The 26979-nt window shown below is 36.7% G+C and overlaps 2 protein-coding genes across 4 annotated transcripts; both read right to left on the minus strand.

The window, feature by feature from the left end:
- Window positions 1-2471: 2471 nt before the first annotated feature.
- On the minus strand, window positions 2472-8481 carry mfsd6l (major facilitator superfamily domain containing 6-like). Its single transcript, XM_026916093.3, has 2 exons — window positions 8302-8481; window positions 2472-6725 (listed from the first exon to the last, which is right to left on the minus strand). Exon 2 carries the CDS (start codon window positions 6685-6687, stop codon window positions 4948-4950), a length of 1740 nt encoding a protein of 579 aa, XP_026771894.1. The 5' UTR covers window positions 6688-6725; window positions 8302-8481; the 3' UTR covers window positions 2472-4947.
- Window positions 8482-10437: 1956 nt separating this feature from the next.
- pik3r6b (phosphoinositide-3-kinase, regulatory subunit 6b) lies at window positions 10438-26637 on the minus strand. Of its 3 annotated transcripts, none has more exons than XM_053239038.1 (20): window positions 26446-26637; window positions 23436-23525; window positions 23224-23325; window positions 22919-23010; window positions 21673-21741; window positions 21363-21495; window positions 21050-21119; window positions 20057-20240; window positions 19373-19517; window positions 19197-19283; window positions 18689-19097; window positions 18485-18584; window positions 15747-15881; window positions 15475-15585; window positions 14313-14427; window positions 14133-14200; window positions 13894-13984; window positions 13717-13772; window positions 11814-11917; window positions 10438-10880 (listed from the first exon to the last, which is right to left on the minus strand). In XM_053239038.1, exons 2-20 carry the CDS (start codon window positions 23446-23448, stop codon window positions 10730-10732), a joined length of 2235 nt encoding a protein of 744 aa, XP_053095013.1. In that variant the 5' UTR covers window positions 23449-23525; window positions 26446-26637; the 3' UTR covers window positions 10438-10729. The 3 variants fall into 3 exon arrangements, with proteins under 3 accessions (XP_053095013.1, XP_053095012.1, XP_026772030.1); XM_053239037.1 differs by having other exon boundaries at window positions 23224-23328; XM_026916229.3 differs by having other exon boundaries at window positions 10440-10880; window positions 15747-15866; window positions 23224-23328.
- Between the last annotated feature and the right edge of the window lie 342 nt (window positions 26638-26979).

Consider the following 26979-nt stretch of genomic DNA (forward strand, 5'->3'; position numbering starts at 1 on the left):
TGGGATCCAGTTTGAGTCTGGATCATCTCAGGGAGATTTTCGTTGCCACTGTCACCTCTGGTGTGCTCATTAGGAATCTTAAATATAAATCTACATGTGGATTTCTGTATTGCTGCTTTGTGAAAGTATGGATTGTTAAAAGCACTATACAATTAAAATTAAAATGAATTTAATAGTGAAACTATCAGAGTAGGAAAATATTTGTTTTTCTGATCCTGTTTGCTATTTGTGTGTGAGTTGCATGCCTGTTTGTCTTTTTATGCATTAAATAATACTTAACTGTTTCAACTTATTGAAGTCATTAGACACTTAAAGGAGGCAACTAAATTCAAAGAGCATATCAATGGGTATACAAACTTATGAGCTTGCACACCAGCTGTAACATTTAGGTCATGTAATGGGTTTTCCAACATAAAAAAAAATTCAAAAAACATGTAATTTTGTTCTTTTGTGTGTGTTTTTTTTAAACTCTAAAAGAGGTTCCTTTTTCTTTTACCCAGGAACCAGGGGAGATACAAACGTTTGCAACCAACTGTAAATGTCTATGGGCCTTTCTAAAGCCTAACTGGTGTTAGGTGAAACTATATCAGATCGATTTCTGAAACATTTCAGCATTGTATGGTGTTTTCAAATCAGTCAGGTGTGTTAGAGGATGACAGACACTTAACACACACTAAACTTGGCAATGTGAACCCCTCCAATGCTAGTGTATTCTTCTCTACACTTACTCTCTTATCAGATACCGTATCTCTAACAATGTCTCCTCCAACAATGTAGCTGGTTCTACAATCTTTGGGGGGGAAAAGGTTCAGTCTATAAGCCATAAGGGTTACTAGACTTGTTCCACTCAGGGAGTCCTGGGAAGTCTTTAAATTGAACCCTACAACAGTGTTGCCTAATAAGAATGTGTTCCAGTTAAAACCTTTTTGTCTAAGAGTGTATCTACAGAAGGTAGAGCCTACCAGATCAGATCACAGTCTGATTGACAACTCAGTTAGACTATCTAATGTTTATTTAGCAACTGTTCCATGCTGGTCTTTTTGCAGAGACTAATAACGTAATTTTATTTTTATAGCCCTTTTTTCAACAGATATTAGTGCCTCAGTCCTAAATGAGCAGGTCAAGGACCACAGTAGCAAATAAAAAACTCCCTGAAATTAAGCTAAAGAAAAAGTACATTAAAAACAACCAAGATTCAACAGTGGCAGTCCAGCTTCCTCTGGCCAGTGCTGTGAATCATGAGTTTAAAACAAGCAACCACAGCCCCAAGTCAACTTCCTGCTGTTAACCAGAAATGAATGAGTAAATACACACACACACACATACATACACACCTAACAGCATTTGGCCTTAAGATGTTTAAACCTTCATTGGTGCCTTGATAAAGCAGACTACCTTTACCCTTTACCCTTCTTCTGTGTGTCAAGCGTGATAGTGGTTGAGATATTAAAGAAATGAAGCATTTCAGTGCACACAATGGTGTGGAAATAATTGATTACATTGTGTCTAAATGTAAACTAAACACATTCTTTATCCTCTTTCTGGGGTTCTGCCAGTCATTTGTCCTCATGTCCACTGAGAAAATGCAAATAGCTGAGCATAGAAAGCAAAGAGACATTGATTTTTCTTTTTCTAAAACCTCACCTATTGTTTGAAGGCATTGCAGAGGTGTCAGCATTATGTAGAAATTGTCAGCAACAACAGTCTGTGAAAAGTCTAATTAAAATTACAATTATATCATAAGTCTGCAGCTTATGTATCAAGTCTGCAGCTGATTTCCTGAATTTCCGTCCAAGCTTTTACGGAAATCACATTTACTTCCCCGTCTCTAAAGGAGCTGGAAGAATAATTGTCGTGTTATAAAGTTTATTCACCATATCAGCATGGCCTTGACCAATTACATATTCAAGTATGCCACCATTGCTCTTAGTGGTTTTAGTTTTAGTGGTTAGGATTCATTATCTTGAATTTAAATGTAATAAAGCCCATTGAAAGTAAGTTAGTGAAATAGACTGGCAAGCTAGTACTTGGGCAAGCATAGTGTGTTTAAATATGGTTTATGGATGTTTGCCATGCCCCAGTACCCTGCGAGCAAATATTATTCCACTATTCTTGCCTGCTGATAGCTCCCTTATCTTTAACTAAAGTGGTACTGCCAGCCTGCTCCAACACTGGTGCCAAGGATCGACAGGAAGAACGCTGGCCTGTTCTGATATGACACCATGCCGTATTATTGATTCAGCATCAATAATAGTGTGCAGACCTCCTAATCTGTGTACCCTCATTAATGGCAAATAACATGCATTACAAAAGATAAGATGAATAAAAAAAATTGGAAATGAGGGATATAATCTATCTAAATGGCCTTAAACAGATGCACTGCTCACTGATAAGACTAATGTTTGGACATATTAAGATATATGATGGGTCTGGACATATTAAGATATATGAATTGAAGAATACATTGATAATTTGGTTTTGCTGTGCTTATTTTATATCCATTTGCAAATATATGACAAGAAAGAAGAAATAATAAGTGTTTTCAAACCATTGGAAGTAAGCAACAAACATTTTCCATTTGAATTTGTATTTCTGTGTGTCATTTTTCATAATCAACTTAGCATAGTAGAGTTTTGTTCAGGTAAAACTGAAAAAAAGTAGTGTCTACAGTTGTGTAGAAATAGTTAAAAGATGAAGACAGTAAATGCCACATAATCCTTCAAATTAAAATTATCATCTGAGAAAAACATCTCAGTACAATTGTGTGGTGGTTTGGGAAAACCTGTTAAATGTTGCTGCAGCTAAATCTTGGAAAACAGCCAAATTATGAAAACATCATTTCGAACAAAATTGAGTGTGTGCCAGTAATATACTCTGACATCTCTACTTTAAGAAACATTTTACCAATGTTTAACAACTGCAGTGGTAAAAACAATCAGTCTGCCTAAAGCTGTCTAAAACTTTGCTAGCTGAGCATGCTTTTCTCATACAATGAATGTCGTGATTTGATCAAGTCTTTGGATACGCATTCCATAGTAAAATGGACATAAGCCTAATCAGTTCAGTTTGTAATCAGATACTATCCATCGAAATGTCTGTGATGTTCCTGTGCTGTTACATCAAAACAGAGAAGAGTGCTTACACACTCAGCAGACAAAATCTGAAATAATAAAAGACTTTTAGCTCAGATGATGAGACGGAGACTAATGATGATCATCAGTGCAAGCTACACTGTATGGCCAAAGGTTTGTGGACACCTGACCATGACCTCCATATGTGGGCTTTCCCCAGAATGTTGCCACTAAGTCAGAAACACACAATTGTATAGGATGTCTGTATTCAGTAGCATTACACTTTCCCTTCAGCGAAAGTAAGAAGCCCACAAGAGATGCACAAGAGAAACATTTCAGTTCAGGAAAGCTTGTAGGTTTCAGAACTATATATAGTAGAATATTTGACCATGTGAAGGGTTTTCCCAGGCTACCACGTATGATTAGCTCTTTCGACTTCACTATTACTTTATAGGCAAGCATGTTAAAATAGAAGTGCAAATCAATTATTAAACTGTACTGAGTAACTTAAGTAAACTATTACCAATGTGCATGAATCAGACAAAGGGTACTTCACAGCCATACCTCTTCTCTAAATAAGAGAAGATATAGAGAGACTTTATACTCTATACTTTATAAATATGCAAACATTAGTTTCTGTTTGCTCTGTGAGGAGCTGTGTTTGTACTGGAGAAGCAAAGGTGGATCAGCAAAAATTCCTATGGAACCATATGGAGAAGAGAAACAAAACAGAACAAAACAGGTAAAAGTCTACTAATGTAAAATCTCAGTACAGATACTCTATTAAATTGTCTATATTTTGTGGCAGAAACAAACAAAACATGATAACCCACTCAATATTAGCTCAGTGACAGCATTACACCATACCCTTGTTGATTATTTTCCTAAAACAGCATGTCCCAAAGTTATTTATTCCTCTTGTACAACAGTAATTTGCTGAGCTAACAATTTTTATCTATTACAGAACATGTCATAATTTTATACATTTAATGTTGTGGACTGTTGTGCATGTCTTAGCACTTAGATTATAACAATTATAAATTGTTATAATCATTCTCTCAGTCATTTTCTCAACAGCCTCTCTTTTTTCTCTTTCAAGAAACTGGGTCAGAAAGCTTATAGTTACAGCTTTACCTCTGACCTTTAAAAAGCAATGACACTGGAGACTACTACCAAAAATGCTAAAAGATTCCTCACAGAAAACTTCACCCTATCAACAATTACATAATCTTACACACACCCTTGTGTGTACATTTTTAACGATAGAAATGATATGCCAGCAGAACTACTGTCCCAGCTACGGTTATAGAAATTTAATCAACACCTTCGGACCAATCAGAATCGAGAATTCAACAGCGCTGTGGTATAAGTGTACAGTATATATTGTCTTGCTCTGTGGTGGTGATATAATTATTTCAAGAAAGCAATTAAAACATATACTATTTCACAGCATATAAAACATACATTATGTCATTGCGTTTTAAATGTAATATGGTTCCAGGCATTTTTGAGCTTTAAGAGGCAATAAAAAAGAAACAGTTATGTAAGCTTTACTTTTCTTTATAAGTACATGAATTAGCATACTTCCCAACAATGTGTAATTTAAGACAATCATATTGGCATTATAGCAGCTGAGACAAATTGCAGCTCTTGCAGCATCCAGCTGTGACAGATTGAGCAACAGAAGCAAAGCAACCGTGATTGAAAGACCTTCTGTATTGTTCTTAAAGCCGTTAAGGGCAATCTGGAACAAAGTATAATATTTCAATATACTGACTTGCTCTGAGTCCTCCACATTGCAATGTCTTAGACTTTGACAGTCACTCAGCTGGTTTTCTGGCATCATATTTTTGTGGAAGAATGTTTATTATTCTCATTAATCCAGCCTCCTCCAATTATTGTTCCTGCTGTCCACCTCCATGGCTTTCTCCAACCAGTCATTGTCCTGCTCAGACTCTGACTCGCTCATTTCACTGGCATCAGCTGCCAGCAGGCGTGAGTAATTTATCCTGCGCTGGCGAGGGATTCTCCACTGCAGCACAGCTAAAGTGACGCACCACACTCCGAGCATCGCTGCTGTACCCTGGAAGAGGGCCTTAATCCCAAACTTCTGTACCACAAACCCACCTGCTACACTACCTAGTCCGGCACCAAGATCTAGATAAAGGGTTTCAAACACTCGCTTCACTGCCAGCTCTGTCCCTGGAGAGGCTATGTCCACAGATTGAGCCTCTAATGACCACCAGAGGGCACCAATGCTGATTCCAGCCAGTACCTGAGAAGGAAGTACTGTCCATGGAGTCCACATGAAAGAATAGGAAAGGCACTGCAGAGACAGACCCATGATACCAATAGGCAGTAGCCGGCCATGGACTTTCAGAAGGCGAGTTAAACATCCATTCAGTGGGGCAAAGGCAGCCTGGCACAGTGGTACAACAGCCAAAATAATACCCATTTGAAGCTCTGTAGCATTGTGATCTTGCATCTGCCATAGGAGGAAGTCAGATACAGCAGAGCCTGCCATGCCAGTAAGAACAGCAGTGATGGCACAGAGCACTGCTTGCGAGTCTCCTCGCACTAGGTGCAATGCCTTCAAGCCAGCCCCAGGAACATGTTCACGTTTGTGCCGGTAAAGAGGTAACAAAGCAGCAAGAGGCACTGTTAGAACCATCAGCAGGGCATATGTGTAAAAATGCAACACTGTTCCAATTAAACAGTAAAGGATGCTTACTAGAATACCAGAGCATCCCATACCACCAGCAGTCCCTAGCAATCTCCACGGTTTAACGGCCCTGTGACGTTCTGTGGCATCCACAAAATCAAGGTACTCATGCAGCCCATCATCAGCTGTCCACATCAACGGAGCAGCCAGAATCTCCCATAGGATTATGATAATCATGACCAAGAAAAACATCTGATGTTGTGTGTCCATGACTTTCAAGCTCCCAAGGAACTCATATTGAATCTTGTCCGTCTCCTGCTGCTTTTGTTCATGCATCGTTAAAGATCTGCTCCTCTTACCTGGTGAAGGCATCTGAACTTTTTTTGCTTCCAAAGATTCCTGCCTGTCGCTTTGGCTGCTTGTGGGGGTCACAGTGGTACTCTGGGTGTTATGTAATGCTGAGATGTTGACTGGCATTGCAGGTATATTTTCAGTGTTATTGTACTCTTGGGTAGGCCTCAGCTTATGTTCTGTTGAGTACACAACAGGTGAAGAGAATGTTTCACTTGTCTTGGGTTTCAGAGTAGTTGAACTAAGCTCATGTACCGCACTTAGCTGACTAATATTACAGCTTCTACTCTCCGTGCTCTTTCCTGTGGGTGGGAAGAGTAGAAGTGCTAAAACAACTGCTGCTGAACAAACGAGAGAACCTGTTATGACCATGCGTCGTTTGTTATGGCGCCTGGCCAGGATGCAGGAGAGAGGCCTCCACACCAGAGCAACTATGTGTTTGACAGCCATGATGGTGCCTGTCATGACAGCAGTGAGGCCAAGGTGCCGGAAATAAAGGGTGAGGAAGGGCAAAAGGCAGCCTATGGCACAGGAATAGAGGAAATGGAAGAGAGCTGCAAAGCCTACAGCTCCTCTGACATCCCACTGCTTGCTCCTCTTCATGGCTGCTCCCTCTGTTACACCAAACAGTCATAAGAACTCTGTGGATGAATGAATAAATAAGTAAATAAGTAGGAGGGTAAGTAACTAAATAAACACAAAAGAAAGAAGGAAAGAAAGAAAGCGGGGCTGCCTCTTTGCCCTTTGATGTCTACAGTGACCTTGTTAATGTAACGTATTTGTTCAATCATTTTAAAAATCTTAAGTATATGTCTTTTTTTCTAGTTATATTTATAGTGTTACACTTCAGTAGCAAATTATGAAACAGAGCAGTAGGCTAGGCCGTCTAAGTCACAGCTGTGTAAACACATCCGTCATCAATTATTTGCTAATTTATATGCGTACTGTGCACGTGTTTAACATTCCGATCCATTGCTTTGTTTCAGTTTAATTGTTGTGCAGCGTATGTTTACATATAATAAACTACAGCTAAAATAGGATTGTTTTCTTTTTGCTTTGTTATATGGGTAACTTTACCCAAGCTTTTACCCAAGCCCAAGCAACCCTCCATTTACCCAGACTGCCCTGTGAACAAACGTGGGGATTTTTGTACACCACGAGTCAAAACTTTGAACACACTAGATTAAATAGAATTGTTAATGACCTTGAAGACATTTTTATAAATGACTGAATGGTTTTTTTTCTTCTGAGACAAATGTAAAGATAATAGTGACATTAATGCCCATGTATTAAATGTATTTCTGCATAAAACTGTATTTTTAATGTTTTCACTTAAAACAAGTAGTTTTCACTAGCACTTAGGAGAAGCATCGAGGAACTCGGTCTGTTTGAGAAAAGCCTTCTGGGTGAAGCTCCTCCATGAAGCTGGATAAGAAAACGCAATGAGCTTCATCAGGAACACTGGTAAGAATTTAACACAATAAATAAGAATTTAAAAAAAAATTACGAAAACCCTACAATGAGCAGGAGCATCCAGACTTTTGATTGGTAGTGTATGTGTTCTTGTCTGCCTACAGCAGACAAGTAGTCTTAAAATAATTATAACTACTTTAATAAATGCCAAACTAATCATAGAATATGGTGGAATTTGCTATGTTCTGTTTGAGTATATAGTTCAGCAGGTTATGTTGTATTTGGTGTTTTACAATCATGATCTATGTGCTCCATTTGAACTTTGAGCACCTGTATAGAAATATAAAGAAATGTTCATGCTGAGATCTTCGCATGGCTTTATGAAACAGTGGCTGCTACATCCAGAGATGAGTATTGTATTTCTACCATCTGGAAGGAAAGTGCTTGAGTTCAGTTTACGGAACTGTTGCAGGAACTGTATTTACATACCGGTTCAGGCAGCTCATGCTGTACACCTGCTTAAAATGACAAACGACCATGATTCACAATGGTGTGACTATGTTTCCTTGTGTCACATTTAACTTAGTGAATAAGATACACTACCTGACCAGGAACTAGCCAAAGCGAAAATCTGGAAAATGTCCACTATACCCAATCTCTTATAAAGGCGGAACTACTTTATCTAGACTATTTCAAAAGTAGGAAAGATTTGCGTGTCGCGCTGTTACCTGTACACCTGTTTCAGTGTGTTTGTACACGTCATGCTGAAAACTGAAAAAAAATTAAATAAAAATTATTATTTACCTTTACCGACTGTCTCCTAACAGTGCAGTGGAGTCATGCTGTTTAGGTGTTGGAAAATAGGAACAGAAAAATCCTCTGTATCCGTTCTGTATGAAAGTTTACTCACTCCGTCTGATAGCGAGTGAGAGACAGGAATGTATCCGGCGAGTGCTGCTTACCTTTCGGGGCGTTTTTACTCACTAGCGCCGCCTGTCTGCGCTCACTAATATCACAGCTCAACATGGCAGAGAGGAGTTGAGTCTAAACCACAACTTATCAAACTTTTCACAGCTAGCGCCTAATGAATTCCACGGACACCTCAATACAGTTTTATGAACATCATCCGGCTATAGGTTGTTAAACACATTATTTAAATGTGTACAGTAATAATTTGGCTATTTATTAGAGCTATATAGCATTTTATCCTTGAATTTTCCACCAGTTTTATATTATTTATAAGCCTGATGAATTATTAAAGTTTGAATTATTAAAGTTTAGATTAAACTCACAGATCCAGTATCCTGGGTTCAATCCTGAGCTCAGGTTACTGTCTGTGTGGGGTTTTGCACGTTCCTAATGTGCTTGCTTGGGTTTCCTCAGGGTATTTCGGCTTCCTCCAACTGCCCAATGCCCCTAGGTGCCTAGTAAGTAAGTGTGTGTGTGTGTGTGTGTGTGTGTGTGTGTTTGTGTGTGTGTAAATGGTGCACTGCAATGGACTGGCTTCCCATCCAACTGCCCAATGCCTCTAGGTGCCTAGGTGTAAGTAAGGGTGTGTATGTATGTGTGTGTGTGTGTGTGTGTGTGTGTGTGTAAATGGTGCCCTGCAATGGACTTTATAATTGCTTCACGAACCCTACAGATCCAGTATCCTGGGTTCAATCCTGAGCTCAGGTTACTGTCTGTTTTGTGTTTCGCATGTTCCCAATGTGCTTGCGTGGGTTTCCTCAGGGTATTTTGGCTTCCTCCAACTGCCCAATGCCCCTAGGTGCCTAGTAAGTAAGTGTGTGTGTGTGTGTGTGTGTGTGTAAATGGTGCACTGCAGTGGACTGGCTTCCCATCCGGGATGAATTCTCCTGCCTTTTTTCTTACCATGACCCTGATCAGAATAAAGTGATTACTGAAGATGAATAAATGATGAGTTGTGAATTCCACCACTGCAAAAATTAAAAAAGACCCCCTGGCTATGCTTACAGACCCTGGACCCCACTTTGAGAACCACTGATCTAAAGTACTTCCTTCAGAAATGAACCAGGATTTGTATAAGGCAGGCAGATTTATCAACTGCATCTCGTGTTCATTTATTTTACTCATTTTAAGTTCTTATCAAAGGGAGAACTTAGCAAGACTCCAAGCAATTATGAAGATCATATTTCAGATTATTATAAGTATTAGAAGTAAGACATGCAGGCCTACAGATAGGTGATGATGGGGCATTATGTGTAACATGGCCAATTTCATGCACAGACAATATTCTAATTTTGTGCAAAAATAAGAACGACTTCCATATACTGTAAGTGCACGCTCTAGCCTTCACAGTCACCAGTTCTGAATCCATTTAAACACATATGGGAGATTTTGGGAATGCTGAGTTTTAGAGAATGCTGTCCTCCACCATCATCAAAACTAAAGGAATATATTTTGGAAAAATAGTGTTCATTCCTCCAGTACAGTTCCAGAGATGTGTAAAATGTATACCAAGGCACACTGAAGCTGTTTTGGTGGTTCATGGAGGGCCAAAACCTTACTAAGATGTTGCTTTTCCCTCTAATTTGAAACCCATATGATGTTACATCAAACTGAATAGCAGCAGAGTGTAAGATGCAGGTGTCCTCCATCTTTGGTTATGAAAAATAAATATTTAAGCATGTATTAGCTAATTTGCATACCATCATACTGACTAATAAATAAAATTAGCATGTCATCGGTCATGTGTGGGTTTTAGTTATAGCCAAAATGTCTAAATATTTTTTATACAAATAGTTTTTTGTGTGTTCTTTTAACTCAGTGATTTCATGCATATGGTTCTTCTTTCTATCTCTTCCTTGTCTAATTTGTGAAGTAGATGAAGGAGAGTATGAAATGAGTAAATATTCACCCCTAATAAAGACCTATTGCAAAGACCTACTAAAGCATATCTTCTAATCATAAAATATTAAGATGTACTTTTATCAAAGAAATCATTAGTAAATCAAAGACTGTATCTGGAGTATCTATAGAAGTGATTGACACAAAACCATATTGGGATGTTACAACTATTTAAATAATCCAACAGACAACATACAGAGGTATTCACAATCAGACGCAGAACAGCAATAACAAGAAACTGTTGTTGTCTAATGTCTGTATTGGGTGAGATGCCACAGACACAGACACACGCACAGAGGTATGTGATTTCAATCCGTAGAGTTCATGATCAATGGCAGGAGTGTGCATGATTGTTGCATTATTGTCACTGAACAGCTCCAGAGAAGGTGTTGATGGGTAAAGAGAAAGTCTTGCTCAGGAATTTGCTCAGTCCCGAGTCGTCCTCCATCAGACTGTGTTTAGACTTGCTCTTCTGAAGAGAGTATCCAGGGTCTGTGCACGGAGACACCTCTATGCTATATAACAGAAATACTAAATTAAATATATAAACACCTTAGCACTGTTGGCTCATATTAAACAAATAATTAAGTAATTAAATATACTACATCATGGTCCTGATATACACAGTACACAAATATACGAAACCTAGATGCTGCTTTGAGCTAAGATTGATGCGTCAGAGACAACTTTCCAGATCAATGTCACCATTGACTTGAACAGAATTCATGAACAGAATCCATGAAGTTGTTTGTGAAAACGGCAGCATGCTGTGCGGCATATGGATGTAAGAATCATTTTTCTCGGGAGAAATTGTGTTTTTATTTTATGAGGGACTTACAGGAGTGAGGTGAGTATACAGTTTATTACTGCTTAATGCTGTTTTAGGTCTCTTTAACATAACTTCAGTTCTTGGCTAATGTCCTTAATACAGTATTTTATATGTAGCATTCGGGAAGATTAATTTTTGCAATTGAATAGTTGGATTTGTGATTAAATGTAGTTGTTAAATGTTGCAGATAAATGTAGTTGGATTTGTGATTGAGCATCATTATCTGAGTAAATCATGCAGGCTGTGTTTATCGAGTTGTAACTAAGCTAGCTACAGGTGTTACTCTAGCTTTTACTTGATCAAATTATAATGAATATGTTGCTGTTAAGCTACAGCGATCAGCCATAACATTAAAACCACCTAATATTGTGTAGGTCCCCCGTGTGCCGCCAGTTTTGTAAAAATGTTGAAGGAAGTTACAGCTGATTTTATCAGGGGAGATCAGCATCTCTCCTTAAATTTGTAATGGCTTACAAGGGATTCTTACCTCTCCTAATGTGGCCGGGTGTTGATGTGTAAATGTAATCAACACTGATGCATGATAGTAAGCAACAGCAGCTAATGCAGCATCTAGATTTATTATATCTACAGTACAATGTAGCTTCATGTCTTTATTTACCTCTGGACATTTTTGAAGGTCCTGCTCGAGTCTTTGTCCAGACATACAGTAAATGTTTTCTTCTCCAGGGCTCTGATGCAAATGTTGGTCACTCTAAGGGTAGACTATGAGAAAATACACTATTAGTAATGCCGTACTACAAATATGATTGCATACAGTAGGACAAATTCCTAGATCAACCTCCCATTTTTTGTTCTTGCTACAACATTGATTTTAACCATTTGCTGCCATTTTTCCTACATACTGTATGTACAAGTCTGTTTGTAGACAAACTGAGCTATTGTGTAGCTCAATTTATAACATTAGGTAAAATCATGTATTTCTTGAAAAAAAATTAAAACATCAACCATATTTAGTTGCAATCAACCATTCAAGCCCTAATGAGCACTCTTGGTAGTTCGGATTATTTTCGCTAGCTAACATAGCAGGTAGATTTACTCAGAAGGAAACTATGGGATTCTAGCCCAAATCAAACCATTCTAAATAAGGCTGATATAATTAAGTAATATCACAAGTAAGACTTGTTAAGTCTTAAGTAAGACTGTTGTTAATATCTCAATATCAGCACAGTTGTGATTTGCCCATTGGTAATCACAGCCACGCTGATATTCAGTAAAACAGCACCATTGTGAGCGTGATATTGCTTTTATATAACAGTTCTATTAACAAGAAATAAATATTGAGTAACTGACATTTTAGACACAAGCTGGATTACATGTTCCAGGTAAGTGTAGTAACGGTTACAGTGTAAGGAACTATTGCTAGAATTGGACATTTATCAAGCAAATACAGTCAAGTAGCTTGATACAAACAGTAAAATGTACCAGTGCTGTTATACTAAATATCAGTATCTTGGAAAGCTGCTTGTCCAATCAAATTATTGGACTAGAAGAAACTGTTATATAAAAGAACATTTATCATTACTTTTTTTGTTTTCAAACACATTGCTGCATCTGGTGCTCACTGTCTCTCCATCATTGACTAGTCTACTACGTGCATCCAAAACATAAAGCACTAAACTGATCTGTGAATACTAATAGGGTCTCTGCGTGGTCATGTCCTAGTGACAGACTGCTACATTATGTGTGTGTGTGTGTGTGTGTGCGTCCGTGTGTCACACAGAGGTGTGCACATTTACATTTATGGCATTTGGCAGATGCCCTTATCCACAGCGACTTACATTTATCTTATTTATACAACTGAGCTGTTGAGAGTTAAGGACCTTGCTCAAGCACATGAGAGAGATAGGAATGCAAAAAACCAAAAACAAACTTCTTGATGACTACAAACAAAAAAACAGCAAAAGTTCTTATTTCATAATTTCACAAATTATATTACACAATAAAAAAAAGAAAAATTTGCTTTTGCTTAATTTTAGCTACAGAATGCTTTACCTCCTTGTAAAAAAAGGAATTTTGAAAGTGCTCAGCTAATATTAGCTAGCTATAGATACATACTACTAGTTTTTTTTGTCTGGCAGTGCTACACACAAGCTTTCTTATCTGGCAAGGTCTAACATGAAAAAAAAAAAGTCCAATGGCCATTTACAACTTGCGAAACTCTGCTATATATCTAAAGTGTGCAAGATGTTCAACCACCAACATTCAGACAAAACAAATCTCATGTCAGCACATCACATGAAGTCTAATTACACTAGAAAACCTTGGACAAGGTAACACTATCAACTCGTGTGTCTCAGGGGTGGGAAAAGAAGAAGGCACACACTGATGACAATAACTGAATTGCAGTGTTGTTCCAGGAACAACAAAGGGGTGTTAATCCAGAAAGGTTCTACCTGAAGAAATTATGCTCAATCCCTAGTAAAGCAATGACTTAATAAACCTCACAACCATTTGACAAATATTTTTAGAGCATATTCATATAAAACACTGCTCATTCTTACCATAGGAGGTCTGGTAGGATTTGGATCACGAAAATCTACGCTTAGACTTTCAAGACCTGTGAAGAAAAAAAAAGTCATGCTTATACATGAATCTTGATTAAAATGTAAACCCCACATACCAAACAAATGATCATAGCAGGGACAAAATAGTTTCAATATTTTTCTTTAATGATGTACTTTTGGTTCCACTTGGTGGAGCTGTACAGATTGACACGCCGCACGTTATTAAAGACATTCCTCTGTCCACTTCTCGATTGCTTATGGAGGCCTGAAAGGTTAAGCAGCACAAAAGCATCCTCTATGTCAACACAAACCCTCAGAACAGTGAAGTATTACAGTAAAATATTAGAAATATTCAGCTTTAGCACTAATAAGTCTAGAGTATTTTTAAGGTAGCGTTTAGAGACAATAGGCACCTTTCTGTAGTTCACAGCCACAACTACACCATACTCTTCTTGCATGTTTTTCTTATATCGTACTGATCCTGAAAATAAAATATTAGTTAATCATTGATGTTATTCAAATAAGCCAAAGATCTTTATAGACAGTGAAACAATTCGTAACTATTTAATGCTGCTGTTCAACTGTATGCTCACCCCTGATTGTGTCTCTAAATGTAACTCTCAGAGGCTTGAACCCAGGAAAGTCCATGTCAAGCTGACACACAAACACCTCCTCCACAACTTTAGAATCCAAACCAGAGAAGGAAATCTAGACACAAGAATAGTGAAGTGACCTTTCAGATACATAGCACTTTGCTGAAGGTCTGTATACATATTCAGTTGATTAGATAGCTGGTTAGTGACATTGAGAAATTTTCCTCCTGCGACCCAGGCTTCGGTTTCATGTGGTCAATTAGAGTGACTAATATGAAACAAAAAACATACTTGATGGTAGAGGAAAAGCAAAATATGAACACATAAGTGGGTTAGAGGAAATGATAAGGGTGACAGATTGGTAGAAGCAGATATAACCTGATATACACTCACATCCACTTTATTAGGAACAGCTATACCCCTGCTCATTCATGCAATTATCCAAATAACCAATCATGTGGCAGCAGGGCATTGCATAAAATCATGCTGATACGTGTCATGAGTTTCAGGTAATGTTCACATCAAACATCAGATTGTGGAAAAAATGTGATATCACCACGTTTGGACAGTTAACAACCGATTTGTCTCTTCCCAATCTTTAACTATCCAGTATAGGTGAGTCTCTGCCCACTGTAGACTCAGATTCCTGAACCAGTCTGACCATTCTTACCTGACCGCTATCATTAACAAGAGATTTCAACCTGCAAAGCTGCTGCTCACCTGATGGTTCTTGTCCCTTGTCTTTTCTGTTGCAACATTCTGTGTAATCCCTAGAGACTGTTTTGAGTGAAAATCCCGAGGGATCAGCAGGTTCTGAAATTCTCAGACCAGTCCATCTGGCACCAATAACCATGCCACAGTCACATTTTTCCCCATTCTGATGTTCAATGTGAACATTACCGAAGCTCTTGACCTGTATCTGCATGATCTAATGCATTATACTGCTGCCACATGATAATAATTCCTAATAAAGTGGTGTATATAGTTGTATATTGAGTGTGTATATATACAACAGGACATTAGGACATTCGTGCATTTAAAAAACCTAGATCTCTAATTGTTTTTCCTCTGGACCCTTGAGCATGCATCTAATACAGAAAAAAAATAGAATTAATTTAGCTAACGCTCTACAGGTTATGAAATGTTGAATGTGCAGTCAGACCTTAACAGTGTAAATGGGTATGTGGACAGGCTGCTGTGCTGTGCGCGTGTAGTATGAGATGATGTCCAAAAGAAAGGAGTTGGGCTCTGAAGACCCGACAACACTGGAGTGCTGTAATCCAAAGCACATACATATATATAAAAAAGTTGTTTCACCAGATAACAGGACATTTTGTCCATATGTTTCTTTCCACTGCAGATTACACATCTCAAATACATGGAAGATGGTATATTATGTGCAATCAAGCCGAAAAGAGTTTAAGGAATAATTACCGTTTCAGCTAGTTTCAGGATCATGGCTCCCAGACTGTTAATGTTGGAGTTATACCATGGATCCACACTGCCCAAGGATGCTGCAATTGTAAGCCTGTCTACATCTGCTGAAGCATTTTCCTGAAAGGAAACATCCTACAGGATGAATATTATACCTCAATTTTTTATATTTGCCAACTGGCATATTTTGCCAATATGTGAATATGAGATTAACTGGTAACACTTCATTTGAAAGGAACCTACACTGGGCCTTCATAACATTCAAACACACACACACACACACACACACGTGTATATATATATATATATATATAAATAAATACACAAATATATATATAAATAAATAAACAAATATATATATATATATATATATATATATATATATATATATATATATATATATATATATATATATATATACACACACACACACACACACATATATATAATGAAGGGCCAAACAGTTCAATAATTATATGAAATCTGAATATATGTAAATACAAATATATAGTTATAACTCTGAATACATAAATTGGAAATTGGAATATATATGTATAAAACAGTAGGCCTATACATCCCGTATACATTTAACAATGCAAATATTGTACTATTATATAATTATTTTAAGTGCACATCACTTATCTAAACCAAAGGGAGTATGTTCCTCTACTTTACAAAAGGCTGGCCGTAGTGCCAAAGGGTCTTCACAGTCGGTTAACAGTGCTAATGCTATGTAGCTTTTCTGCGGAATTCAGCATGACTGAGAGGGCTAGGGAAATTGTCAACAATCTGTTGATGAATAATGATTTTATTGAGACAAAACAAAAACTGATTATACCAAGCATGTTTATTGGTTTAGTCAAATATGGAAAAATTAAAAGCTTGTCTATCAATATGCCTGATAAAATGTATGATTATGTAATCAGAATTTATAACTAAATATTCAGAATTTATAACTATATATTCAGATTTATAACTAAATATTCTGATTTGCACTTATATATTCAGTATTTATAAATATATATTCAGATTTCATTATGTATATGTATATATAATCATGTAAGGTTTTTTTTCTACCTTTATTGTGATATAGCAAGCAACAAAATTCAAGTGAAAAACAAATAGAAATGTTTTAGGGATAAAAGAAAAAGGAATAATTTACAATAACCTGATTTCATAAATGCGCACACCCTTTAACTAATACTTTGAAAAGCACCTTCTGTTTGTAATACAGATAAGACTCTACCAACTTAGCAGATCTTGATTTGGAAATTCTTGAAAAAAATGCTCCAGATCAATTATCTATTGCGAGAGGATTTCCTGTCCACAGCTGTCTTCAAGTCATTCCACAGGTTTTCATTAGAAATTAGATCTGGACTCTGACTGGGCCATTCCAAAACATTGAACTTCTTCTTCTGAAGCCTTTCCTTTGATGAATGGATTTGTACTTTCACTCATTAGCATGCTGGAATGTGAATCTTCAGCTGTCTAACAGTGGCCTGCAGGTTTTGTACCAAAATAGATTTGGAGCTATCTATGATTTCTTCTATCTTCTCTCAAGCCCCAGTCCATTCTGAAGAGAAGCAACCACATAGCATGATGCTGCCACCACCATGCTTCTCTGTGGTTATGCTGTACTTCTGATGATAAGCTGTCTTGTTTTTGCACCAAACATATCTTTAAGAATTATGCCCAAATATTTCTACCTTAGGCTCATCAGACCATAAAACTTTTTGCCACATGATTCAAAGTGTATTTTGTATGTATATTTTGGCAGAATTTGTATGTTTTGTTTTCCTTCTAGCCACCCTACCATCCAGCCCAGACATGTGAAGTATACAAGAGATTGTTGTCACATCCAGTGAGTGACCAGTACTTGCCAGATGTTCCTGCAGCTCTTTTAATGTTGCCATAGGTCTCTTGGTCTCTTCCTGCAGCAGTTTTTTTTTTTCAGTTTTGGTGGAACATCCTGTTCTTGGTACGCATTGTGGTGCCCCAATTTCTCCACTTGATGATGGCGTTACGTTGTTATAAAAGGGTATGCACCCTTGTGCAACCAGGTTGTTGTACGATTTTTCTTTTTCTTTTTTCCCCTAAAACATTTCCATTTGTTTTTCACTTGAATTTTGATGGTTATTATATGACATTAAAGGTGGAAAAAGATCTGACATGATTTATCTTGGTTTCCTTTTTCTTCATCACAAAAACCTGTAATTTTAACAGGGGTGTGTAAACTTTAAATTTTATATTCACTGTATGTATGTACTGTATCTGCTTCACATAGGAACATGAAAATAAATAATACCTTATATATTTTAGAGGACCATGTCAGCGGAATGAATTATTTCCATGTATTCAAACTAAAGTAATAAATTAATTTGCATTTATAACACTGTGATGAAACAACTTGTATACCTTCTACAATTTCACTAATTTAAGAAGTTAGGAATGGTATATTTCATGGAAAAGTCTCAAAATAAATGTCAATAGATGAAAATAAAACATTTGGGTAATAATACTGAATAATCTACCAATCCTTCTGTCTTCTGTTTTTCATGAGAAGACAATATTATACTATATAAAACCACCTCATAATCTTTTACATTGTTCTTTCATAAATTGTCCAGAATTGCTTTATGAAATAGTTATGCACTGCTTATAAAGGTGTTATGAAGGTATCCTTCAACTAAACTATTACATTGTTTTTTTAATCTAAGAAGAGATCAGTGAATATTCACCTGGACTGAAGAAGCTGTATTGGACTGGCTAGTGACAGGAACATAGTATATTTCCAAGTTGACTCTCTTTGTCAGAAATAAATTCCGCATCTCCTTTTTTCTGCACACATTATCAAAAGGGAAGAGTTTATTTCATTAGAATATTGACGACTTTCCCATCTGGGAGAAAGCGCTCAAAATGTAGACAATAACAAGCCTTCATACCGTATAGTGTGATAAGCCTTGGCCAGCCTACCCAGAGTGCTGTCATCACCCATAACCACAACACGAGCAGTAAAGTTTTTCTCTTCTTTAAGAATAGAGCTTCCACTTCCCCCTGTTCCTCCACTTTCCTTAATGGCCTCCATCATTAAAGTCATTCTGTTCCCAGCCTTTGGCCACCTCACACATGGCCTCCTGGAAAACGATAAACTCTTCTGCTGTTCCTGGACCTCCAGTCCACCAGAGGGCTCAACCATCAGAAAGGAGAACTCATTTAAAGGCAAATCTCCCTCTATGCCACTGTCTCTGGATATGGTGGAGATGACGGAAGCACGTCTGCTGTCTTCTTCTTCGAGAAGTGCAGAGTTCCGATGTGTAGAGCTCATTAGAGTGAAGTTTATCATCTCGTTCCCTGTTTGAAAATATAAATATTATTTAATATTAATTGTTAAAAGGATTGAGCCAACAGAGACACCGTAATGAAAGTTAGGTCACATATCTGAATGCTCACATATCTCATCTTCTTTTGTCCAGACATGGAAGCTAACCTCAGGACTGGGCAGTGGAGTTCCAACCAGACTAGCAGTACATGATTGCTCTGAAAAGAGAAATCACACAACAAGCTTAGAGTGCAAAAACGTGGTCAATATCTTCCTGAAATGCTGCATCCAAAATAGTTGTTTCTACCTGTGCTAGCAGAGCAAATGATTTCATCATAGAGTTGCTGTAATCTTGCGTTGTACTGGTCACATTCTGAACCTCCATCCATCATTCTCTCCTCTACAATGGCCACAACATCCTGGAAGTATTTTTCCATGTCTTCACCTAACTCCTGGAACCACCATATTTAATAAGTGAGTAAATATCTTCCTGCTTCATCATAACTATGTCTAAAAGACTCTGAGGCCATGGTTTACTAAAATCCCAAGTAAAAAGGCTAATTTGAGTCTGATCAATTCTGTGTGTAAATAAATGTGTTTGTGGGTACTTTACAACTGCATAAAAAAGTGATGTCTCATGCAAAGATGGTGAATTTAAACGAGGTTTTAAATTAATTCACTTGACACTGCCATGTATTTGCATCTTTCAGGTAGAAATGCCCAAATTGCATATACATTAATGCACAAAATAGACGAGACATGCCAATTTGCTAATATAAAAGACATGTTAGACCTTGTTAGCTTGTATGTTTTTGGGTATCTGCATATATTTTACACATGGAAATATTTTGTAATTCAAGGGCTGCATTGCAATCTCTTATCTCTTCCGCCTCTTTGTTTTTATGCATTGAATCACAGCCATGTTCCATCATCTCCTTGAGACAAATGATGATTAAACACACAAACCACACACACCTACACATATACAGACCTCCAGGGCTTGTGTAAGTTGTCTCCCATGGCATTCTCTCCCCAGTCCGGCTTGTAGTGTGTGCAGTAGAACCCGGCGCTGAGGGCTCAGTGTGTCCCAGTCCAAAGCTCCACACTCTACATCAGCCCTCACTGCATTTAACAGTGTCTCAGGAAACACGGCTGGATCCGCAAATACAAACACTCTGTACGACACACAACCAAAGGATAAGTTATTTGATAAGTTATTTACAAAGCAAGGTTGTGAAAAAAGCATTAAGACATTAAAACCACAATTTAACTGAACATCCTCCTATGTGTACTGAAATCGAAACACTTTGAGACAGGCTGTTATAGGAAAATAATCAACAATTGTGGTGTGATGTGGGCTAACAAATTAGTTTATTATTATCACTCCAGTTACATCACCAATAAATAGTCATTCCTTCACTTTCTCTTGATGTTAATAAGATGAAAATAAAGCTTCAAATAAAACTACAAAACGCAACATTCTCCATTCTTAGACTTTCCTGTGGTGAAAATATTAAAGCAAAGATTTACATTTGACTGCAGCAGATCAAACTTGAAAATGAGGATGAAAAACAATTCTCTCAGATTTTATCACCAGCGAATATCAATAAGTAAGATTACATGTTTCCTCAATCACACTTCTTTTATGCATCATCAATCATCACTTAAACCAGTCTATCTTCATTGATCTACTGTGTTTTCCAGTAATCACTCTACTTAGATGAATAAACCGTGCACCTCCAGAAGAGATTATTTACATCACAAAACCACAGGCAGTTTATTTGTGGCTTATGAACTACTCAGAAAAAGCAACATGTCATCTGACAAAAAAAGATCTGTTGCCTTGCAGTAGTGATGTAGAATTTTATTTATTTATTTATAGCAAAAATGCAATGGGTGATCTGTCGCATAAGGAAATTTTATGAAGGTAAAAATCTATGTGAAGGTAAAGAAAATTAAATTCAGTGGGTAGATTAAGTGCTACCTCTCATGAAGAGGATAATGTTCATTCTTTAGGCTGTGTTCAGCAATGACTCTTCTTTGATACAGAGCACCTGCAACCAATCAGAGAGCACACCTGTTAGGCTACTGCATATAGTATATTATGGTTTGTGATTTATTTTCTCAAGAAAAAGGAAACACATTTCAAGGAAATACGTCATGTTCAGAAACATTTAAGGAATGCTCAGCTGAAGTCGAACAGCATCATTAACAAGAAGGAAGTAGTTAAGGAACAGTGTCTAATATTATAACGAAAAACATGCAGTTAGGCGATATAAAATTTCAGAAATGATTACCTGGGATGTTTTGTTCTATTTTCATGTTTTTAGCATAATTAAGGCCCACGCTGCAGTAAGGCTCCGGTAGTGTAACCAGACGTTTTAGGCATACATATATCCTTTCACACAGCTCGTCTGGAATGTAAGCAGACTGCCAAGCAAAACAGACAAACTGAATGCTTATGAGAACTTGACATTTCTTGTTGCAAACAACAAGGAGAGAGATAACTTGTAGAAATATGGTTTATCTGACCTAAATAAAACTGTAACATGGTTAATTGGGAAATGTCATTTTGATAAGCTGTAAACCCCAAAGGAGAAAACAGACCTGTATTACTGCATAAGCCAGAGTGTGCAGCAAAGGAATGATGCGAATTTTGCAGTCAATCCTCTCTGCCTGGGGAAAAAATACATTTATATAATCAGATGGTAATCAATATGTAAGTCACTCTAGCATCAGTATCAAAATAACGAACAAACAAACAAACACACAAGCAAACAAACATAAATAAGGATTGGCATAGTTCACTATCACCTAGACAGTTATTACTGAATTTTACATATCTTACTTATCAGTATCAAACAAACAAACAAAGAAAGAAAAGAATAAGTAAATGAATAAATAAACTAAACAAATAAATAAATAAATACATGGCGATTGGAGTAGTTCACTACAATAACTGAACTTTAAATACTATATCTTATGTATCAGGAAAAAAGAAACAAAGGAAGAAAGAAAGAAAGAAAGAAAGATTGATTGGGGTAGTTCACTATTATACATGTCATTTTACATGTCAGTGTCCAACAAACAAACAAATAAACAAATAAATGAATACTCATTATTTACTACTATTTACTGCTTTTTCTTATAATAACTACTCATTAATTATTGATTAAATTAAACAATAATTGCTGATGTATCTATACAATTCCTTGATTTTAAGATATAAGATATGATTTTAAGAGCCACAAAATGTTGACTACCAGTGAGATCAATGCAGAGAGAAGTTTGCATATTTTTATATCTTATCTTAAAGCAGTAGTTTGGTGTACAACTTTCCACACTCAGGGGCAATTTGAATTTCTAAGCAACAGCACAGCAACACCTCAGTCTTGCTTCAGTCTTACTTCTGATTCACTGTGCAGTACACACAGATTCACTTCGCAGTACACACAGATCAGGGTTAATTCCAGCAGAAGTACACAGTAACACCTCAGTCATTAGCAATGTCGTACATCAGTAGTAGAGTTTGTATTACATCAGTTTTAGTAGTTCTCCAGAAGGAAGGTAAAGCACAGAATTTGGTAATTAACATTGATGTTAAGTAAATAATCAATAGTTACTATAATGAATAATATAATGAATTACTCCAATCATTATGTTTTGAGCAATTAGCGAGCATTCCTTGATAGGTATCAGTAGTGACTTAAGTGTTAATGAAGCATTATTCATTCATCTCTACTTATTGTCTCCATAGGAAACTGGTAACTATGAAACTGAATTATGTTACCATTTTTTTCCACTGTTTTTACCATTTGTTTTAATATTGAAACCAGATTTTAAAAAGACTAACCTTTTCAAGCTCCTTAACAAGGACCCTCAGTAGCGAGATGCTAGTAGAGGGATATTTCTCCACCTTTTTATGCAGCGTCCATCTTAGCATCCCTTGTCAGGCAAGAGTTTAAAAAGTTATTGTTTTAATGTTTTTTTATGTTGAAATTCAGTGCTAACAATGAAGCTTGAAGCTTCGGTTGCTATGATCATAGGATTATTGCACATAGATTATTGTTAGCCTAAATTAAAATGGTGTAAATTCTCCAAAATTGTAATGATGTAAATTAACATCATTTTAATTGAATTGAAAGAGTACTTAGGTACCTTTATTGCAGGCTGAGCCAGCTTGAGCGTGTGTGTCCAGTTCTCTGAGCATGGCATGAACACGTTGATAGAGGCTCGACTCTACATCTGAAGATACATCACCTGCTGCAAAGTTAGTTCAGATAGTCTTTTCAGCAAATAATATAGTATCTGAATTTATAATTCACAAAACTGTTTTAGGTATTCTGTTGTAGGTCATTAAGAGTAAGCACCTGTTTTCTCCATCGGAGTTCTGACACTTAGAGTTAGCGCCACGTAACATGAAAGACATGAGTCATACTGCAACTCAAAAAACTTTCAACCTGCAACCAGAAAAGACTTTTGGTTTCATATACACTCATTGTAATGTATAACAAAGAAAAGTACTAAAAATTTAACTTATAATTTTTAAAAAATCATAATTAATGGTACAGTCAGCAAAAAAGAAAGCTGTCACTTTATGATAGAAAGATATGGTTTCATATCTGCTGATGAAAAAATAATAGGAAAAAAAGAGAAACCAAAAGATACTATAAAACTTGACACAGAAAACATTAGTGAGGGTTGTGAATACCAGGTGATGGGGACACTTTGTGTACAGCTGTATTTTTTTATTACCTGGTGTAAAATATGTTCATTTTCAGCATTTTAATAGGAAATACAACATATTGTAAAAAAAAAAAAAAAAATGACCTGTTCATTTAACAATGAAACATGATGGTAGTGATGCAGGTGTTAGAGTATTGAGATTTGCAGCTGGGGATCTCCTAGATCAATATTAGTCATGTTCTCAGTAGGAGGCAGGAATGTATTCATTCTGTGCATAACAGCTGAAATCCGTGATGATAATGCATGTGTCTATGATAATTTACTACATAGGCAATGTTCTCAATATAAACAGGATAGGTGAAGACTGGAAAAAGACCAGGTGATGTTTTTTTCTAATCTTCAGCTGCCCAGTTTGGGTGAATCTGTGCCCGTAGCCTCAGATTCCCGTTCTTAGCTGACAGGACTGGAACCTGATTTGATCTTCCGCTGTTGTAGCCCATCCACCTCATGGTTCGTGCATGCTGATCAGCTTTTCTGCTCACCACGGTTGCAACGAGTGATTATATGAGTTACTATATCTTTCCTGGCAGGTCAAAACAATATGGCATTTACACCCACAGAACTGTCGCTCACTCTGTGTTTTTTGTTTTTCACACTATTCTGTGTAAAGTCTAGAGACTGTTGTGTGTGAAATTCACAGGAGATTTGCAGTTTCTGAAATACTGAAACCAGCCCATCTGGTACCAACTACAATGCCATGGTTAAAATCACAGAGATACTAAACATACTAAGCATGCAATAGGTGTCTAACACAATGCCACTGTATCTTTATCTGAATTTATTTAGTGCTCCAAATATTCATATCTGTATTCCTGTTCACATTTAAAACAAAAGTGGGTGTAGTCTATAACGTAAGGGTTAAAAAAAAAATTAATAGCAATTTACAGAATAAAAACTTTATTATCTTGAACTAGAAGCCCTGTGGAACTTTCTGGCAAGCTTTCTATCTTCTGACTAATGAGACTGAGTAAGTAAGCTAACTATGATTCAAAATAACAATTTCTTCCCAAAATCAGGGAACTGTTGTTTATAGTTGACAACAATAGCCATCTAATAATATTTTATCAGTTTCACTTCAGCTTTTGAGTCTGTTAAATTCCAGAAAAATTAGAAGAATTCACTGAACATGCTACCATGTACTTCAAAGCTGGGACACAGTGCTGCTGCTAGTCTAAATGGGCCACTTTCACTCACGACTACGATGCATTTCCATTTTGAAGTTGTATGGTTCTCACATTTCCGGTAGCAATTACATTCATCAGTTTGTCCTTCGTAATGTCATCAAAACGAGTGTCTGCCATAAGACCACGTATTTAAGACAGAATACTTTCAAAGACAAATGAAGAAGTATCATGGGCACTACTAATGTGTTCCTCTCTGCACAGCATTTTCGAAATGTAACAGCTTTAAGCTTCCACAGCTTCCCAGCTCAGAGTGAGCTCAGGAGACCTTTCCACTTTTAATGTCATATTGCAACCAACAAAATGAATTAAATGACTATTTTGTGGAGACCCCAGCACAAATACAAACAAGAAACAAAAAAACACATCGCCTGCCTACTATTTGTATGTGTATTTGTTTTAGTTTAGGATCTGTTGAATCCAAATATATTTGGTTACATCCCTAGCGTAAAATAATTATGTTAGGGATAATTCTTAAATTAATCTTATTAAAAAAAAAAAAAAAAACAGAATAAATAGTATATGTTAAAAGTGAAGTAATATATGAAGGAATACTGAATATCTGGAAGATTAGCACAATTTGTATTATAAACAGTATCGTACAATGTGGTGTTGGCATTGTACAATGATAAAATAGGCACAGAAAGAAACTTTTTGTTAGTTTACTTTTCTTGAAAAGCTAATTAAACATTTGGCTACTTGGGATTTTAGAATATAGTATGATGTGGGACACTGACAAGGACAAAAAGGTGGCCTGTGATATCTGTACTGGCACTAATAATAGTAATCAAATAGAAGTGTAGTAGTGGTAAGTCATCTGAATTCAGGCCACAACAATGAGAATTCCAGCAGAGCGTATCGTCAGTTCCATAGTCCAGACACACAGCAAGAGGTTGTAATTCATGATCTTATCTTATCTTAAATTTCATTCTCATTATCATTTTCTTAAATTTCAATTTTAGCATGTTAAATTTCCCAATTTAAATAGTTATCAACGTTCCTGATCAGACATACGGAATACAAGCCATGTCTTTGTCTCTACAATATAAATATGAGGCATACAAACATGATAATAGAAAACTGAAAATAAACCTCACAAAAGGGAAATAATGCAAACAAAGTTCAACGCAGGGTAGCATTGCAGATTATGATATTGATCAAGGTATTAACTAAGGACGTTGTTGCTATGTTGTGACATTGTTGTAACATCGGTGCAGTCTTACAACCGCAGCTGTATCTAATATTAAACTAATTAGCAGCAAGTTTTTAAAAAAATACTGAGACATATAAATTTTCTGTACTTTACTCTTACTTGCTTTAAGATTCAGTACCATTTATTTGACAAAAGCTACTAGGCTGAGGCTGAAAGTTTTAAAGTTTTAAAAAGAGCCATTATTGCTATAAATGTTGTGTAAGCATGAGGAACAAATGAGAGAAGTGAAGTGTCACATACCCTGGATGAAACAGCAATGATTAATCCAAATCCAGCAGGCTTCAGATACCTTCCTTAGTATAGCTGCCAGTAAGCAAAACTTTACATTGAGCTCATTGTCAGTAAGTTTCTCTTCCTCTTAATATTAGCATGTGTGAAACTTGCGTGAGTATTGCTAGAGATGGGGCCAAGCGGGGAGGCGGACATGTAGCTGGTGGCTGCCAAAGGCCATACACACACAAACTCTCAGACAAACCCATACATGCTCGTCTCCACTTCCTATTCTCTTATAGACTTGCAAGATTGGGTTTCCTGTCTTCTAAATGTGTGGGTGTACATGGTCTGACATGACATATTTTTAGTCTGAACTTAAGTCTTTAAAATGCTGTGAGACGTCTCTGCAAGCTCAAGGCCTCAGTGAGTTGTTTGGTTCCAGAGAGAAAATGCTCAGATGGGAAGTACAAAATATTAAGAAGTGTTCAAGCTTTTAGGAGAGGCTAAACTATAAAATTGCTGATGGTTAAAGCTATAGTAAATCTACATTGGGTTATTCAG

This window comes from Pangasianodon hypophthalmus, chromosome 13, assembly GCF_027358585.1.
Source record: "Pangasianodon hypophthalmus isolate fPanHyp1 chromosome 13, fPanHyp1.pri, whole genome shotgun sequence".
In the NCBI taxonomy this organism is placed as follows: domain Eukaryota; kingdom Metazoa; phylum Chordata; class Actinopteri; order Siluriformes; family Pangasiidae; genus Pangasianodon; species Pangasianodon hypophthalmus.

Bases quoted from the DNA above. Each gene is read 5' to 3' on its own strand.
- pik3r6b (XM_053239037.1), bottom strand. The intron at 19,518-20,056 runs GTCTGTATATGT...TGGTGGTTCCAG, and splicing joins AACTTACACAAGCCCTGGAG to GAGTTAGGTGAAGACATGGA. The intron at 14,428-15,474 runs GTCTGACTGCAC...TCTTGTGTCTAG, and splicing joins TACCCATTTACACTGTTAAG to ATTTCCTTCTCTGGTTTGGA.
- mfsd6l (XM_026916093.3), bottom strand. From the start codon at position 6,687: ATGAAGAGGAGCAAGCAGTGGGATGTCAGAGGAGCTGTAGGCTTTGCA.